Source organism: Rhineura floridana, chromosome 2, assembly GCF_030035675.1.
Source record: "Rhineura floridana isolate rRhiFlo1 chromosome 2, rRhiFlo1.hap2, whole genome shotgun sequence".
In the NCBI taxonomy this organism is placed as follows: Eukaryota; Metazoa; Chordata; class Lepidosauria; order Squamata; family Rhineuridae; genus Rhineura; species Rhineura floridana.
Genome location: NC_084481.1, coordinates 54,074,700 through 54,091,483, shown reverse-complemented (window position 1 = coordinate 54,091,483; position 16,784 = coordinate 54,074,700). Strand labels below are relative to the sequence as shown.

At 40.4% G+C, this 16,784-nt stretch overlaps 1 protein-coding gene across 19 annotated transcripts in view; it reads right to left on the bottom strand.

Moving 5' to 3' along the window:
• The window catches only part of BAZ2B (bromodomain adjacent to zinc finger domain 2B), a 309,197-nt gene that overhangs the window by 25,123 nt on the left and 267,290 nt on the right, over positions 1-16,784 (bottom strand). For all 19 annotated transcript variants that reach the window (XM_061608686.1, XM_061608687.1, XM_061608682.1 and 16 more), the window contains 3 exons: positions 15,291-15,505; positions 14,481-14,555; positions 9,824-10,067 (listed from right to left, as the gene is read on the bottom strand). In XM_061608686.1, the coding sequence (XP_061464670.1) occupies positions 9,824-10,067; positions 14,481-14,555; positions 15,291-15,505 (534 nt within the window). The remainder of the gene's footprint in view (positions 1-9,823; positions 10,068-14,480; positions 14,556-15,290; positions 15,506-16,784) is intronic.

The following is a 16,784-nucleotide window of genomic DNA, read 5'->3' as shown; positions in this document are numbered from 1 at the left end:
AGGGCATTATTTACTGTATACTAACCATGTACTTATACTAACCAGAGCTTCATGTGTGGCATGGCTAAAAAATTACTAAAGCAAAAAAGACATGTATTTGTCATGGAATCTTTAATCTCTGCAACAGCTTCACAAACCAGGCACAGGTATGGGAGCTGAACAAGTATAGCAGCCTCTGCCTAGGCTACACAGGAGACCAGTGACTTCTATCCTCATCAACCTCCAAAGCCTTGGCTGCATTCCACCACAGCTCAGGGCTTTGGCAGATGCCTTGGGCAAGGACAGGCTGCTGTATGTAATGGCTATAGCAGCTTCTTTTCCACACTCTCCTCAGCACAAGGCAAGACAGTTAAGAAAGTCTCTGTGATCCCCTTTCCTTCTCTATTTCTGCTGAACTGGTGAATGCAATGTTAAAGTCTGCAAATCAAATAGACTCTATCCCCTTTCATGAAATGTCATAACAAGAAGAATAGAACTTTGATACCAATGGCAATTGAAGCATCTGAATTAGGCCTGAGTCAACTGGAGGAGCAACTGCTGCCTTGAGCCATTAGCGCCTCTTCTTTAACATATCCCCCCTCCACCATCTTGCTTATCACAATACTCCTAATCTCAGTATTTTTTCTGCAATAGTTTAATTGACACTCAGTGGTCAATGCTTTTGGACTCCAACCTTTGGCATACATCTGTGGGCTGCTTCCCAAGGATGGCAGGTCTTCTAAAATATAATTTAATCAATTAGGTTCTATAAAATGTCATGCTCCTTGAAAGTTCATTTATATATTTTTCTCATGGTCAGTAATGGAATCTGTCAGGCTGATCAATCAGGTTTTGGAGAGTTTAGAACTGCATTTCAACATTTATATGAAACTATAATGCAACTTCATGAGATAAATTTAACCCAAAGAACACTACTTACTACTGTTATTGATACTTTTTAAATATATAAAGATTGATTAAAGTTTCCAATTTTACTTGATAAACAGGTAAGTTAGAATTCCATAAGAAGAATATGAACCTAGGCCAGGATTGAAAGAACCATGAAATTAGCTCAGGGGCCCCAAGGGGTTTTCACACTCTCTTCTGACCCCAAACAGCAGCCCAGCAAACAGCTTCTTAAACTGATGGAAGTTTCAAAAGCAGCTGTTTAAAAAGTTTCTTAAAATCCAGGACAAACTTGTAGCTCTTTGTATCTTGGTCCTAGGTTAGATATACCCCATAGAATTATGATCCTAAGGAACTCAAGCAAATTATTGAGAGTCATATACTCCCTCAGCACTTTTAGAATAAAAACAACTAGCCACTCTTGAGGTTCTTTGTAGAATTCTAACTAGATTTATTTTGAAGTCCATTTCAGGGGTAGGAGCTAGGACAAAACAGTACTGCTCAAACGAGGCAGGAAAATGAACTAACACTCCATGGGAGGAGCTTAGAAGAGTCCTTTGCAGTGTTAACTCTTTCCTTCCTCAAGCAAGAGGAAGGAAAGAAAATACCCACTTGGGGGTGCTTTTCAAATGTTGTTGGACTCCAGCTCCGATCAGCACTAGCAAGCATAACCAATGATCACCAACAACACCAGAAGAGCACAACTTTGGCTAAAACTGGACTACTTTATCATTTAATTCAGTGGTTCCCAACCTAGAGGCCATAACTCCGGGGGGGGGTGTCGGGAAGTCATCCTGGGGGGAGGCTGCAAAGAGCCAAGAGAGGGATTATTTATAACTTTTTTTTAAAAAAAGGTTCAAGCCAGCTGAAACAAACTGAGCAGGTGCAACAGACTTTCATTCCTGTCTCCTCGCCCCATCCCCCCAGGAGACCTGCTACTTATTGCTCTTCCTGGGCTCCCAGCTCCTTATCCCCGTATGGAGAAGGGTAGCCGCAGCCTTTGGACATTGCACAGACCAGTGGCGGCGGCAGCTATAGCAGATGGAAGAGAGCACAGATATGGTGGCCAACATGTGCTGAGTGGGAAGGGTGTGTGTGTGTAGGGGAGGGGGGTCCTTTGGCCTCCCTTCCCACAACCCACCAGACTCCTGACATGCGAACAACACAGAAAGAGGCATGCAGCAGCGGCACACCTCCCCTCCTTGTGCATTTTCCTGTAGTCCCATTCATTCATCATTCATTGGCGATCACTCGTGACTGAGTTAGATTGTCTTCCAAAATAAAGACTTTAGCAGTGGGTCCGTAAGTGACTATGGAGGCCAATCCTAGATCCACACAGCAGCCCACAGTGAGGACATAGGTTTCCAGATGGAAGACATTTGTGATGAGGATTTGTTTGACGTGCCTTCCGCTTGGCTCATTTGTCCCTTTTGGCCTGTATTTGTGCTTCTTCAAATTCCATAGCACCTTTGATAATAGCCAACCTCCATCCGGGATGCTCATGGGCCAAGACTTCCCAGTTCTCAATGTTCATGTTACATTTTTTAGGTTATTTTTAAGAACATCTTTAAACCTCTTTTGCTGTCCACCGATATTCCGTTTTCCATCCTTAAGTTGGCAGTAGGGTAGGGAAGACAGCGATCAGACATTCAAACAACATGGCCAGTCCAGTGAAGTTGATGCTGGAGGATCATTGTTTCAACGCTGCTGGTCTTTGCTTATTCCAATATGCTAACATTAGTCCACCTATCTTCCCAAGTAATTTGCAGAATTTTCTGGAGGCAGCATTGGTGGAATCTTTCAAGAAGTTGGGATTGGCGTTTATATTTTTTTTTTTTTTTCAATAATTTTTATTCAGATTTTCATAAAACATACAAGACAAAATCATAAAACATTCAAAGACAAAAAACAAAATCAAAAATAGTTAAACAAAAAGAAAAAAAGAAAAGAAGAAAAAAAAAAAAAACAAAAAAAAAAAATAAAGAGTAAAATATTGACTTCCCATTTGTCAAAGATCAAATCAGTTATAAGTCTATAATATATAGCAATCCTGTCTCTTAAGTCATATTATAAAATCACTTTCCTCCAGTAGTTATCTTACTTAATCATCAAATCTCATAAACATTACTTTATTCTTTCCACAAAAAGTCAAAGAGAGGTTTCAATTCTTTAAGAAATATATCTATCAATTTTTTTTTCCAGATAAGCATATCGATTAATCCATCTCATTACTAATTATGATAATCTTATTGTCATAACCATAGTCAAAATAAACATTTCAATTAATCCATCACATCAGAATCTGTTAGGTTCAGTAATTTCAGTAGCCATTGTTCTATTATCTCTATTAGTTCCATTTTCCATCTTCCATCTTCAGTAGTCTTGTTAAGTCCAGTAATTTCAATATCCAATCTTCCATTATCAGTATTCCATAATAATCTTGCTGTCAAAGCCATAGTCATATAATAAGAGTCTGATGGGAATTACCTCTATCCCAAATATTTTCTTGCCATCCATTCTGAATAAGTTGCTGAAATACTGCTGTAAAATCATATCTCTGTTCTTTTTTTCAAAATACACTGGGTCATCTCTTAAAAGTTTTTCCATTGTCACATGGCTGCAGTTAATTCCATAGATTTTCTCTATATTGGGCTCCATCACATCATTCCAGTCCAGAAGATAATCCATGCCATTAATAACTTTATCTCTAGAATCTTCATTAATTTCTTCAGAGATAACATTGAGTTCCAAACAATAGATTTTATTTCTAAAGTCCATAGACTCCAAATCTTGTTCCTGTTCCACGTTTGTTCCAATCTCCGGGATCTCCTCTCTCACAGGGACCCCTATTCCAGTCTCCAGGGTCTCCTCTCTCACAGGGACCCCTATTCCAATCTCCGGGGTCTCCTCTCTCACAGGGACCCCTTCCAGGGTCACCTCTCTCACAGGGACCCTTATATCTTTAATCTCCTGCTTCATTTTACTCAATTCAATTTTCGTTATCTCAATCTCATTCATTATTCTCTGAAACATAGTTATTTCCAGATTCTCAGCCACTTTCTTAATTGCCATTTTAAAAGAAAAATATAGGAAAACCACTTCTTATTTCAGCAACAATTGGGTTAATACTCCAAACTTGGTGACATCACAGTATAAACAGAGCAGACAGCCTTATCTCTCCAATAGTTAAGTAAACAAAATGCAGTTCCCAGGATCGAAGCAATTAATGGCAATCGTCAAGAAACAGATTCGTCAAAATAAAATAGACCAAAAAGAGAGTAGTCTCAAAACAGTATAATATTTTTCAAAATAAAAATCTGGAATAGAAATCCCTCTTCTGTGTGTATCTTTAGAATGCAAATCCAGGACAGCTTTTTGCAACAAAAACAGAGATAAGCTATTAATTAGTGCGTAGCAGAGAGAAGTTACGGCTCCCCAGTGAGATGTCAAAAACCGATCAATCTGGCAAATCTCTTTTAAACAGCAACAATTTAAGTCAAGTAAAAGAAAAATATAGAAAGAAGGGTGCTTGCCTGTTAGTGCGTTCTCTCTTAGAAGATAAGATGAACGTTCGCTTTAACAGATAGAGCTTGCTGTTGAAAATCCGTCCCACCTTCGTCGGCTGGACCTCGTCCCATAAATTAATGAGATCTGGTCGTCCCAACAAAAATAGGCTTTGAGGTTAATCTCTTCGTTTCTCCCTACCCGGGAGAAGTTTAATCAGTCAAAAAAAAAAGAAAAAACTGACTGATATATCTGAATAAGCTTCTTTTGAGGCAGGAGCCCGTCTCAAAAGCAGGCACAGGCTAAGTCACCCTTCCCGGAAGTCGGGATTGGCGTTTATAGATGGTCCATGTTTCACAGACGTACAGTAAGGTCGGTAGTACAATGGCTTTGTAAATAAGCATTTTGGTCTCCCTGTGAATATCCCAATCCTCGAACACTGTACGCTTCATTTGGGAGAATGTGGCACTCGCAGAGCTCAGACGATGTTGAATTTCAGTGTCAGCTTTTACAGAAATGGCTGCCAAGATAAGAAAAGTGATCAACATTCTCCAGTGTTGCACCGTTAAGCTGGACTGATGGTGCTACAGAGGGACTAGTTCGCACCTGCTGATGAAGCACTTTGGTTTTTTTGATATTAAGTGAGAGGCCAAGTTTTCCATATGCTTCTGCAAAGACATTTAGGACAGTTTGAAGATCTTCCTCTGAATGTGCAGAGACAACATTATCATCGGCATATTGAAGTTCTACAACAGGGATTGTAATTACCTTACTTTTTGCTTTCAGACTACTGAGATTAAAAAGCTTTCCATCTGTTCGGTATGTGATTTCCATGCCAGTGGGAAGTTTCCCCTCAACAACGTGTAGAATTATGGCAAAGAAAATGGCAAATAAGGTCAGAGCAATGACGCATCCCTGTTTTACACCTGATCCCTCTCTGAATGGCTTGCTTTGAGAGCCATTGTTGTCCAAAATTGTTGCCATAATGTTGTCATGGAGGAGTCGCAAAATATTCACAAACTTATCAGGGCATCCAATTTTCAGGATGGTCCAGAGATCAATTCGATTTACAATATCAAAGGCCTTAGTCAGATCAATAAATGCCATACAGCAGCTTCCTGTAGCGCCACTGCCTCCACTACACACTGGGGCCCCTCAAGGTCACCGTGGACTTGTGCAGCAATGAGGAGCACTTTCCGCCCTGCCAGGAATACCACCAGTGGCTTGGGCACCGGCTCTGCCCAGACTACCCGCTTTGTTACCACCCCCTACACTACTACAACTACCACCCGCTACGCTACTATGCTACTACAACTGCGAAAGCGAGAGCAAACTGCCCCAGCAGGTGTGCCTGTGCACTGTCTTGGCTCTGTTTGCACCGTTGTCCGTGCCGTGGCTTCTTTGTTCCATGCTTGCCACTGCCGACAATGAGTCGACGAGATGCTGGCCACCACCGACAACGAGCCAACAACAACTGGCCGACCAAAGTCTACATCTACCTGGGCTGCTCACTCCATCCGCAGACAATGCCAGGGGAGTCACTCGGCCAGCCTGGGAGGGACTTACAATGGCATCCACTGCCCTGGAAGAGCTGCAAGGCTACGAGGCTTGGGAGCCACCGCTGCAGCATCGGGAGGCCCATGGGCCGGATCAGTTTGCTGGCCTGCCAGTTGCTGCCGCCCCACTTCCACTCCGCCAGCAGCAGAGGCGGCAGGGGCATCATGGGCCAGGGCATGCAGACAGATACTCTCTGCGCTAAGTTGTACTGCTCCTGGCCTGAGCCGCAGGCCGTCGCCATCTCGGACTGGTGTACCGTCTCTTGAAATAGCTGTAAGTTCAGGCGAGACAGAAAGCCTTTCCTGGATATTTACTCTTAATTAATGTTATCTGCTTTACTTAATTTTTTTGTATAATGTATTGCTTTATTGATGTATTGCTTTATTGATGTATTACTTTACTGATGTATTGCCTTATTGATGTATTTTATGTTTGTGTTTACTTTTTGAAAGCCACCTTGAGGGCCTTTGGCTGAAAGGCGGGGTATAAATAAACATCAACATAACATAACATATATAGAGGTTGGTTTTGCTCCTGGCATTTTTCTTGAAGCTGTTGTGCAGTGAAGATAATGTCCGCTGTCCCCCTGGGAGGGCGGAAACCATTTTGGGATTTTAGGAGGATTTCTTCTGAGATAGATAGGAGGCGATTTGCAAGGATCCTTGCATGGATTTTATCTGCAGCAGTAAGAAGAGAGATACCTCAGTAATTCCCACAATCTGTTCTATCACCCTTCTTAAAAGAGTTATAATTATGGTGTCCCTAAGGTCTTCTGGGATCTCTTCCCTCATACTGATATTTTCAATGAGCTTATGAAGTTGTTGTGTAAGTTCAGGCCCATCTTCTTTAAAGACTTCAGCAGGAATCCCATCAGGTCCACTTGCTTTGTTATTTTTCATTTGTTTGATGGCTTTACTGACTTCATCCAGATTTGGGGATACTGCAAGCTCGTCTCTGGTCTATTGTCAAGGAATTTGTGGGAAGACCTCACCAGCCATGATAGAGTTACAATTAAGGAGGTCGTGCTAATGCTCTTTCCAATGTAGTGCAATAGACTCTTTATCCTTAAGAAGTCTGGTACCATCCGTTGAGCATAAGGGAATCGTACCATGATTTGTTGGTCCATATATGGCCTTTGTGGCATTAAAAAAGCCCAATATATCATGAGCATCTGAAAAATGCTGGATTTCTTGAGCGTTCTTTGTCCACCAAGAGTTCTTAAGTTCTCTAGTTCTTCATTGGGCATCAGCCTTTGCACTAGTATAGATTTTTTTCTTAGCAGTACAGTCATCAAACCAGTCCTGATGTTTCTTAGTTTGGTATCCAATAGTTTGTTCACATGCTGCAGTAATGGAAGTCTTCAGTTTAATCCAGTGTTCCTTGACGTTTTCAGGAAGTTCCATAGGTAGATGTTTCTTAAACATTGTTTGAAAACAAGCTCGCTTAGTAGGATGTTGAAGGGCATGGGTTTTCATTTTACGCTTGGTTTCCTTCCTTGGAGCCTACGTTGAGGAACAATATTAATAGCCATAGCCGATCAAATTAATCTGTGATCTGCCCAGCAGTCATCAGCACTCGTCATGGTTCTAGTGAGGAGTATATCACGACAATCTCTAGCACTGACAATTATGTAATCTAGGAGATGCCAGTGTTTCCACCGAGGGTGCTTCCATGATGTTTTAAATTTATTTTTCTGGTGAAAGAGTGTGTTTGTAATAACAAAATTATGCTCTGCACATTTAGTCAGAAGTAGAATTCAATTCAGGTTGCTGTTGCCAACTCCGTCCTTCCCAGTGGTTTCTGGCCATAAATCAAAATCACGCTCAACTCTTGCATTGAAATCGCCCAGGAGGATAATTATATCCTCCTTAGGTATCTCTGATAAGATGGTGTCCAGCCAGATATAAAAATTTTCCTTGATGTCTTCATCAGCATCTAATGTTGGCACATAAGCACTTATAATAGTTGCCTGCTGTTTTTTGGTGAGTTTTAACTGGAGAGTTGAGAGCCGTTCATTAATGCCAATAGGAACTTCTGACAAGAGCTTCACAAGATTATTTTTAATAGCAAAGCCTACTCCATGTATTCATCGTTCTTGTTCAGGCAGTCCTTTCCAGAAGAAGGTATAACCTCCTTTTTCTTCCTTCAATTGTCCTTTTCCTGCTCTTTGAGTTTCTTGGAGTGCTGCTATGTCAATATTAAAACGTCTCAACCCTCTCGCGATGATGGCAGTCCTGCGTTCAGTATGTTCGCTATCTGCATTGTCCAGCAATGTCTGTATGTTCCTTGTTTCAAAATTCAATTGTCTTTTGCAACCGCTAAGTGGTGACCCCACTGGACATGGTAACCCAGTCAGGGAGAGATTAGGCAGACTATGCTTAGGGCACCTTTTCTAGCCCCCTCCCCATACAGGGTGAGCAGAGTGGATCCTGAATAGGACTGCTCAGTCGTGGATACAGCTGCCGAACTTATCAACTGCCTCGGTCCTTGAGCCAGGATGACTGAATCTGTAACCACTGCCCATGTGCCGGTCCATGACTAGAGGCTTCCGGGTTTGAGTCCTGCTCCCGTCACCATTCACCACAGGACTTTTGTTTTGGTTTGGAAGATGCCTGTGCATGAATTTGTTTTACGTGGGGAGATTGGCGCACAACGATCAACACACAATCTTGAGAGAAAAAGGCTTTGATCCAATGGCATGGATACCACGACAGTTGGAAGTCTTTTATCTGCTGCAGCCTTCATCTGCCTTCAAAGCCGTTGTAACATACACATTGTTATCCTCCGCCTGTTCTGCTGTTGAGGACATTCTTGGATCATTCTTTGTCTGGTTCCTCTCCCTTGACCGTACCGCCATCGGTGACCCTGCTGGGAGAACATGACTCCCAACGGCATCGCTCACAAGGTTCACTGGAACACTCAAGCCCACTCACCACTACAAGGTGACGATCCAGCGAGTGAGCCTGTAATCCCACACATGCCATTACCAAGCTAAGGTGAAGGTGGTTGTGATGGGGGGGGTGGAAGGGAGAGAAAAGAAGAAGGGAAGGTCACTCCTCACCCCTTTGACACAGAATGAGAGAAAGGAAGGTAGCTGTTGGGGAGGATTCCACCCTCATGCTCATCATCTACTCCCCTCTTCTCTCTCCCTGCTGCAGTACACCCTCCTTTTGCTGTAAGGGGACAGGAAGGGGGAGTGAGGGAAAGAAGAAAGGTGGGACCATGTGTGTTTGTTTTGAGGCCTCAGGTCACTTCAGTGAGGGGGAGAGAAAAGGAAACACCTAGAATGAACATGCAGCCCACTTTACTCTAGCCTTCATTCTTTCGTTCGTTCCTTCTTCTGCCTCTGTCCTCATGTCCTGAGTGCCCTCCCTTTCACTCTCCACTCTTCCAGCTGCCGTTGCCTCTTACCTGAGGCCTTCTTTTCACTCACTAAACCTCTCCCCCACCCACAACTTGACACACCTTTCTTTCCTCTAACTCTGCCCCCTTCCTTCACATTGCTTCTCTCTCTCTTCTTCTCTCTCTCTGCCCATTCGCACTCGCCTGACCCCATCCCTAGTGCCCAAGTTTGCTCCGATTTTGATTTTGCTATAGGCTTGCACGAACCACTTGTTTAAATTGATTACATATTTATTGGGCTTTAATTTCCTGCCAGGCGGATTTCTTTCCCTCTCTTCTGCCTCTGTTTCTCTGCCTACCTGCAAATCGTGGTGCTGGCCAGAGTAGCAGCAACAGGAAGAGCAACAATTAGCATATGGAGGTCACAAATTTTTTTGAGGTAACAGAGGGGGTCCCGTACTCATAAAGGTTGGAAGCCATTCATCTGATCTAAACACATGGATTAAACCATTGGGTATACATTAGAATTCATCACCTCATCTTCGCAAATATCTGCTTTCTTTCCCTTCTTGTCATCTTTGTCCTCATCGTCCTCATCATCTTCATCTGCTTGATCATCACTGTAATCGTCATCATCATCATCATAATCACTGTCTCCTCCCTTTCGTCTCCTTTTTCGGCCTGGTGTGGGAGTACCCAATGAATGCTGTTCTTCTCCTAAATCACCTCCTCCCGTAACATCTCTCTTGCCTGTTTTCTTAGCATGAATGATTCTAAGCCTTTAAACACAACAGTAGAAAAATGGTATTACCAAATGTTGCCATAACATACAGAGCTCCTCCACACTTCACCAAGAGCAAGTCATATGTTTATGTTCCTGTTATTTAGGAATTTTTCAGTTATCTTGATATTTGTTACCACTGGCTCAGCATATGAGAAATGTAGTTCATCAACATGGATTTCTACTTGAGGTGAATATTTGTTTGGTGTAAACTGAAAATAGTTAGCTTTATTTGCTGAGAGTGTTCAGGATAGAGAAAGCTTCTGGCTCTTCAAAACATGTTTAGTCCTTCACTAAATATTCTAGCCGTGTTTTGAATTTTATTGCATATACAAAATCCTGAGTAAAACACTCTAGGACAAGAGAAGATTTCAACAGCTAAACTCTTTAGTTTTGTTCTTCTTTTGATCAGTTTATAAATCTCTGTAATCTCATTTCAAAAGTCCATTCATGTTAGAAAAGTTAGAAAAATCAGTTAACACACAGGTGACAACAAACTTTACATTTGAACAGATTATTTGAACATAAAACTTTCCCAAAGTGTCTGTGTTCTACTTTAATATTTTATTAAGCATTATGTAGGAGGCTAATCTTGTAGTGCTTTGGGCAGCAGAAGCCTTAGTTTCATTTTTATGAAACAAAAGAAACTTACATACCAGTAAGTACAGTTGTGGTAGCCCTTCCTCATCTCTTACCCTACAAAACAAGATCCCATACAGCAGATGTTATAGCTCTAGCTACCAGGAATCTAGCAGGCAAATATACTGAAACAACCTAGGAGGTATTTTAATAGCCAGGCTGAATACCCCTTTTTAACATTCTAGCATATAACAGAATTTGAAGAGGTATGGAAATGTGTATGCTTGGAAAGGGCAAGGATTTTACAAGAAAGAAAAGGAAGGATGAAGAGTGCGAATCAGGATGGCAAAAGTAGATACATTACAATAAACCAATGCTGCTGCTATGCAATTCTGCAGTCTCTTATTCCTTTCTTCTCCTATCCTACAAAACATTATTCCATACAGCAAGTGGGTACGATGCAGTGTGGCTGGCTTTTTAAAAGGCAGCCTGGGAAAAGCCTATGATTAAAAATGGAGCCTGATCTGAGGATGCTCATCAGACTGAAGTGTAAAGAAGGAAACAAGGACAACCTAGTATTCTTAGCTATTCTTAATAAATTGTCTGCACTGCTGTCCTTCCAGCACAAAATATGAACTAAAAAGAAAAAGACTCGCATTTGCAGGCAGTCAAGGGCCCATAGTTGGACCAAGGACATACTAGGATAAAGCTGCTTAAGGTTTAAAAATCTTTAAACCATGGTCTGCGCAAAGTGATGTAGGCACCTCAGCTCTAAACATCTACATCACTGTTATTAGTAATTGCAGAACCAGTCAATGTTGCAATTTTTGGTTTTGCACTGGCACAGCTGTTGGGATAGTAAAGGCTGGTGTAACAAGTTTTTGGACTGAACCGTGAGCTTGAAGAAAACTACCTACTATTTGGAAGCTGAAGAATCTCATTTCTAATCTGGAAAATTCTCTGTGCTTCGAGTGATTTGTTTTTCCACCCATGGAAAAATATAGATGAGTGAGTAGACCAGCATGGAGTTCATAAAGTCAGGAATAAAAAAGGGGTATTTTAAAGAAAATACACGACATAGAAACAAACTCCCATTGGTATTCACACTGAGCTTGGCACAAAGTGCCATTGTATTTTGATGTATTTTTTCAAATTCCAGAGATCATCAACTTCTACAGCTAAATAAACTCTATAGCTATTACATTTTACTCTCACATGCACTCATTTAGAAGAGGTAATCAGAAAGACATTTCTGGTAGAACGCATTATTTTAAATACATTTTATTTTAAATACATTTTACCCTGCACCACCACAGAAGAACTGAGGTATCTAATACAAACAAGCTCCAAGTCATTTACTGAGAAAGATATTTTATACCAGATGAACAGACACGTCAATCAGAGACAGTCAAACAGCATTGGGGTGGCCACTGTGGTGCCCTCCAGTCCAGATACTGTTAGACTACAACTCCCATCATTTCTAACTATTGGCTGGGGCTGATAGGAACTGGGAGTTGAGCAATGCCTGGAAAGCACCACATTGGCTACAATGTTCCGGGACAAAGCAGAACTCAAAAATTCTTATATCTTTGGCAAGATACAGTTACAGCTGTTATCATATCAAAATATAACAGCATTTTTAAAGAAACACACACAACATCTCCTTTTAATATGTTTATCCTAGCTCATTATCACTTTGAACAGGATAGGTTTGGAGTTATTTCATAAGTCCACTGAAAGACAGTAGACATCACTTTACTTGAGGACCACCTCCCAAACAAGACAGGTGCACCAAAGTGTACTGTAGGGAATACAGTGTGGGAGTTTGGCCAGAAGAACTGGGATAAAATTCCTGCTCAGTCAGTGAAGTTCAATGGATGGCCATGGATTGGGCTCTGTCTCTCAGTCTAACTGACCTCACAGGATTGTTGTGAAGATCAAGGTATGTGGGGAGAAACATGTACATTGTCTTAAGCGCCTTGGAGAAAGGACAAGATAATATGTAATAAATAAATACATATTTCATACCCTCAAGAGATCATGACATAGTGGCTTAGGTAGCTCTGATGTAAAAGACAGCTCAACATGAATAATTCTAATCTTCTAATTAGGTATTGCTGACCTCTGTATTTGCTTGAGCTGTAAGAACTATGAGTACACAGATTTTGCCTCATGGCAAAGTAAGTATTAATTATCTCCTCACTTGAGTGAGAGCCAGAATGTAACAATGAAACAACAGCTTTTTCTTCTGCTAAAGCTAAGGACTGAAAAGGAACATAATAAAGTCCAAAGGAGCACCACAACATCTAGGACCCACAGAAGATATGTTTCAGAAGGAGAGTGCTGTTTTAAAGTTGACCACTGAAAATACTTCATCACTCATCTGCTCTGCAAGGCTTCAACAGATATAAAGCAAGAAATTTTAATGGTTGTGATCATGAGGGAATAAATGATCTCTAAAGGAAATTCCTGCTGAATATGTAGGAGTCCTCAGCTCATCCACATGACAGCTATGAATGAATGAATGTGGAAGGAAGGAAGGAAGGAAGGAAGGAAGGAAGGAAGGAAGGAAGGAAGGAAGGAAGGAAGGAGAAAGCCAAGGATGGTTGTAACTATGAAGAAAAGATTTAGAAAAGAAAAGGAGTTACATACATGTAAGATTGTTTTCCAACTTCTTGAATGGAGATCCAAAGAAGAGAACCATGAACCCCCACAAAATCTACTACTTACAGGAAAGAGAAGACTGAGTTGCCCCTGAGGCAGTAAGGAGACATCTGCCCAAAGGGGCCTGCTGGGCAGCATTAAATTTTCATTTGTCCATGGACAGGAAAATTGAATTTATATAACATGGATCTATATGGGAGTTAATGATTGGACATCCCCCCCAGATACAACCATGAACCCTGAATGAATTGGGAGTTATTAGCATTAACAAAAGTTCACAGTTAGCATATGTATCTTCCTGCAATTCTTTCAAGGGTCTTTTTTATTTCTTCTCTTTCTTTCCTGCTGTTCTCTTTTACTTCTTCCTTCTTCCTTCTGAGATGCATTAAGGGAGGAGGGGAAAATAGGATTAGAAACACAAGCAGCAGAAGCCAAAGACTCAGTAAAGACTCCATGCTTTGCTAGAGAAGAAAGACAAATGAGTGAGGAGAAGGAAACGGAGCCTGGCTATGCATACCCATATGGCTATGCATACCTCCTATGATTCACAGTCATTTCAGCTTAAAATTCTATGGTAGATGGAACTATTATACTTGCTGTATGGAATTTTGTTTTGTATAATAGAGAAAAATAGAAGGCATAAATTATCATCCTTAAAAACTTGAGAGTTTCTGCTGTAGCAAATAGATAAAAGATTAACTAGTAGCTGAATTATTTCCGAAGTGTACCACAGGAAATACTCTGCTTATGTAGCAGAATCTGGGGTAATTTATTTAGTTAGTTACCCGAATGATTTGCAAGTTTTTAAAGGTGATTAGAGATTAAAAATCGGTCTCTGCAGATCTTTCAGAAGGAAGGTCCTAATCAGCTTTTACTAATGCTAATAACAATTTGACAGCTCCACAAATTTTAAAATGAGAAATGTTATTTCTTTAAAAAATATGATTTTCTTCCAATTTAGAGTTCTCCTAAACCACTAAACTTCATGTCTTTAATGGATTGTGAAAGACAAGCCATGAGCATTTTAAAATTAATTTCACATCTTAATTAAATAATGGGAGTTACTAAAACCTTTTTACATAGACTAGTTCCAAAAACAGAAATCATGCTATATAATAAATTTAAATGAATGCAAAATATTGGAATATTTAAAAGAGATATCACTTACTTCCGAAGTTTGCCTTCAACCATCCACTTATCTCTCCTTAAATTTGACATATAATCTATGTTCTTATCTATTTCACTGTCAAAACAGAAAAAACCAATTATTTAGATTATTCTATGACTTGTTTTATACATATATATATATATAAGTCTCAAAGGATACCTCACTATTCACATATACCTACTACAAACTATATGTATTACAAGTTATGAATAAATAATATGGTTAATTAAAATATCATGCTGGCAGACAAGCATGATGACCTGACAGGGTTTTGTTAGCCAAAACCCCTTAAAGTATTATTGTTTACAGATAACACTGAGCTGGCTGCTACAGAGGTTTTAGAACAGGGGTGACAAACCTATGGCCCTCCAGTTGTTGCTTGACTATAACACTCATAATACCTTATCACTGGCCATGCTGGCTTGGGTTGATGGGAGTTGGGAATCCAACACCATCTGAAGGGTCACAGGTTCTCCACCCCTGGGATTTGAGGTTCAAACTTTTAAACCCTTTTTTAAAAAGTTTTTAAAATGTTTTTAATGTTGTTTTGTCTTCATGTATTTTAAAATTTGTTTTTATGATGTTTTAAAGTGCTTTTAGTGCCTTGTTTGCCGCCCTGGGCTCCTGCTGGGAGGAAGGGCGGGATACAAATTAAATAAATAAATAAATGAATAAATAAATAATAATAAAACTTTTAAGTACACCTTAGGAAAATAATTACTAAACTATTAATATTTATTTTATTGTTATCAGCCTTATCAGAATCAAAATATTAAATGTACAGCATGCACAATGCTACAGAAATCTTACCTTGTAACACTTTTGCTACATGCTAACTCATTAACAAGGAAGGCAAGTATAGATGCTTTTTGAGCTGGCGTGTGTGCCTGAAAAGCTTTGGTTTTCAAGCTTGCTGTGAGTTCTGTTTGACCACAATGGCCTTCCATGAAAATCTGCAGAATTTCAGACACGTTGTCTCTGTTGATGCCAACATTCAGCAAATGGTCCCCAAGGAATGTTTTGGCCTGGGAAAAAGGTTTGCTCATAAAATAATTGTACACAAAATACAATAAGATCAACAGCATAAATACAACATGTATTTTTGTCATTTGAAAACAAGGAAAAATAATGCTAAGCCAGGCGCCAGAGGCACCACCATCCATTGGCACACCTGAACCTCTTATTTATGTATTTAGCTAATTTATTTCCTCTCTACACTTGTCCTCACAAAACCAACAAGCTGGCTTTTAAACATAGTTAGTTATTAATATTAAAACCTATATGCTTTTCCAGAAAGGGATTCTATGTAACTCATCCTCAACCTCACAAACCTCCCAGAAGTCTCTGAAAAATTCTGAAGCATGCACTTAGGTGCCTCTTGATTACAGTCATAAAATGTAAATATGAAACATTCAACAAGAGACACATTTGTAACATCTGAAGTAACATTTGGTGAACTGTATTTGGAAGGCTTTAAAAGCTAGATTGTACTCACCCCTGTTGAAATCCAGAAAGGAAAGCAGAAATTGCCTTTAATGGTTAATAAAGGTTGTCTAATAAAACAATATATCTATTATTTGATTACATATGAGGCCTAGAACTTGTATGAATTACCGCAAACTTGTCTTGGGACTCTAGATTACCACTTGTCCTTAGTTGTAACTGGATTCTCAGTAGAGTATTAGCTAAGGAGCAGGGGAAAGAAGGTGCTACAGATCTAAGAACATGAGAAAAGCCCTGCTGAATCAAGCCAAAGATCCATCTACTCCAGCATCCTGGGCAGGTAGATGCCTATGGGAAGCTCACAAGCAGGATTTGAGTGCAACAGTGCTCTCCCCACTTGTCATTTCTAGCAACAGGTATGAAGAGGCATATTGCCTCCAACAGTGGTGGGACAGCATAGGGATTGTGGCCAGCCAATGATGGTCTTATCTTCCATGAATCTGCCTCAACCTTTTTAAAAGCCATCCAATTTGGTGGCCATCGCTACCTCTTGTGGGAGCCAATTTCATAGTTTAACTATGAGCTGGGTGAAGAATTTTTGTGGTGATGTCTCAGTCTGTAGTGGGCATCCAGTGTCCAGTACATCTAATCTGGTCAGAACTTGCTGAGCTGGTCTCAAAAAGTGAATATATCTATCTTGTTTCTTGGATTTTTTTTGCAATAATTGTGTTCAAGACAGCAGGCGAACCACAGAAGAAAATCAGAACAATAAATAAGCAGGCTTATGGTTCTATCTGACACTTATAGCACACTTAAGACTACACTTTCTAGATAGGAACACCCATCCGGGATAGGCTACAG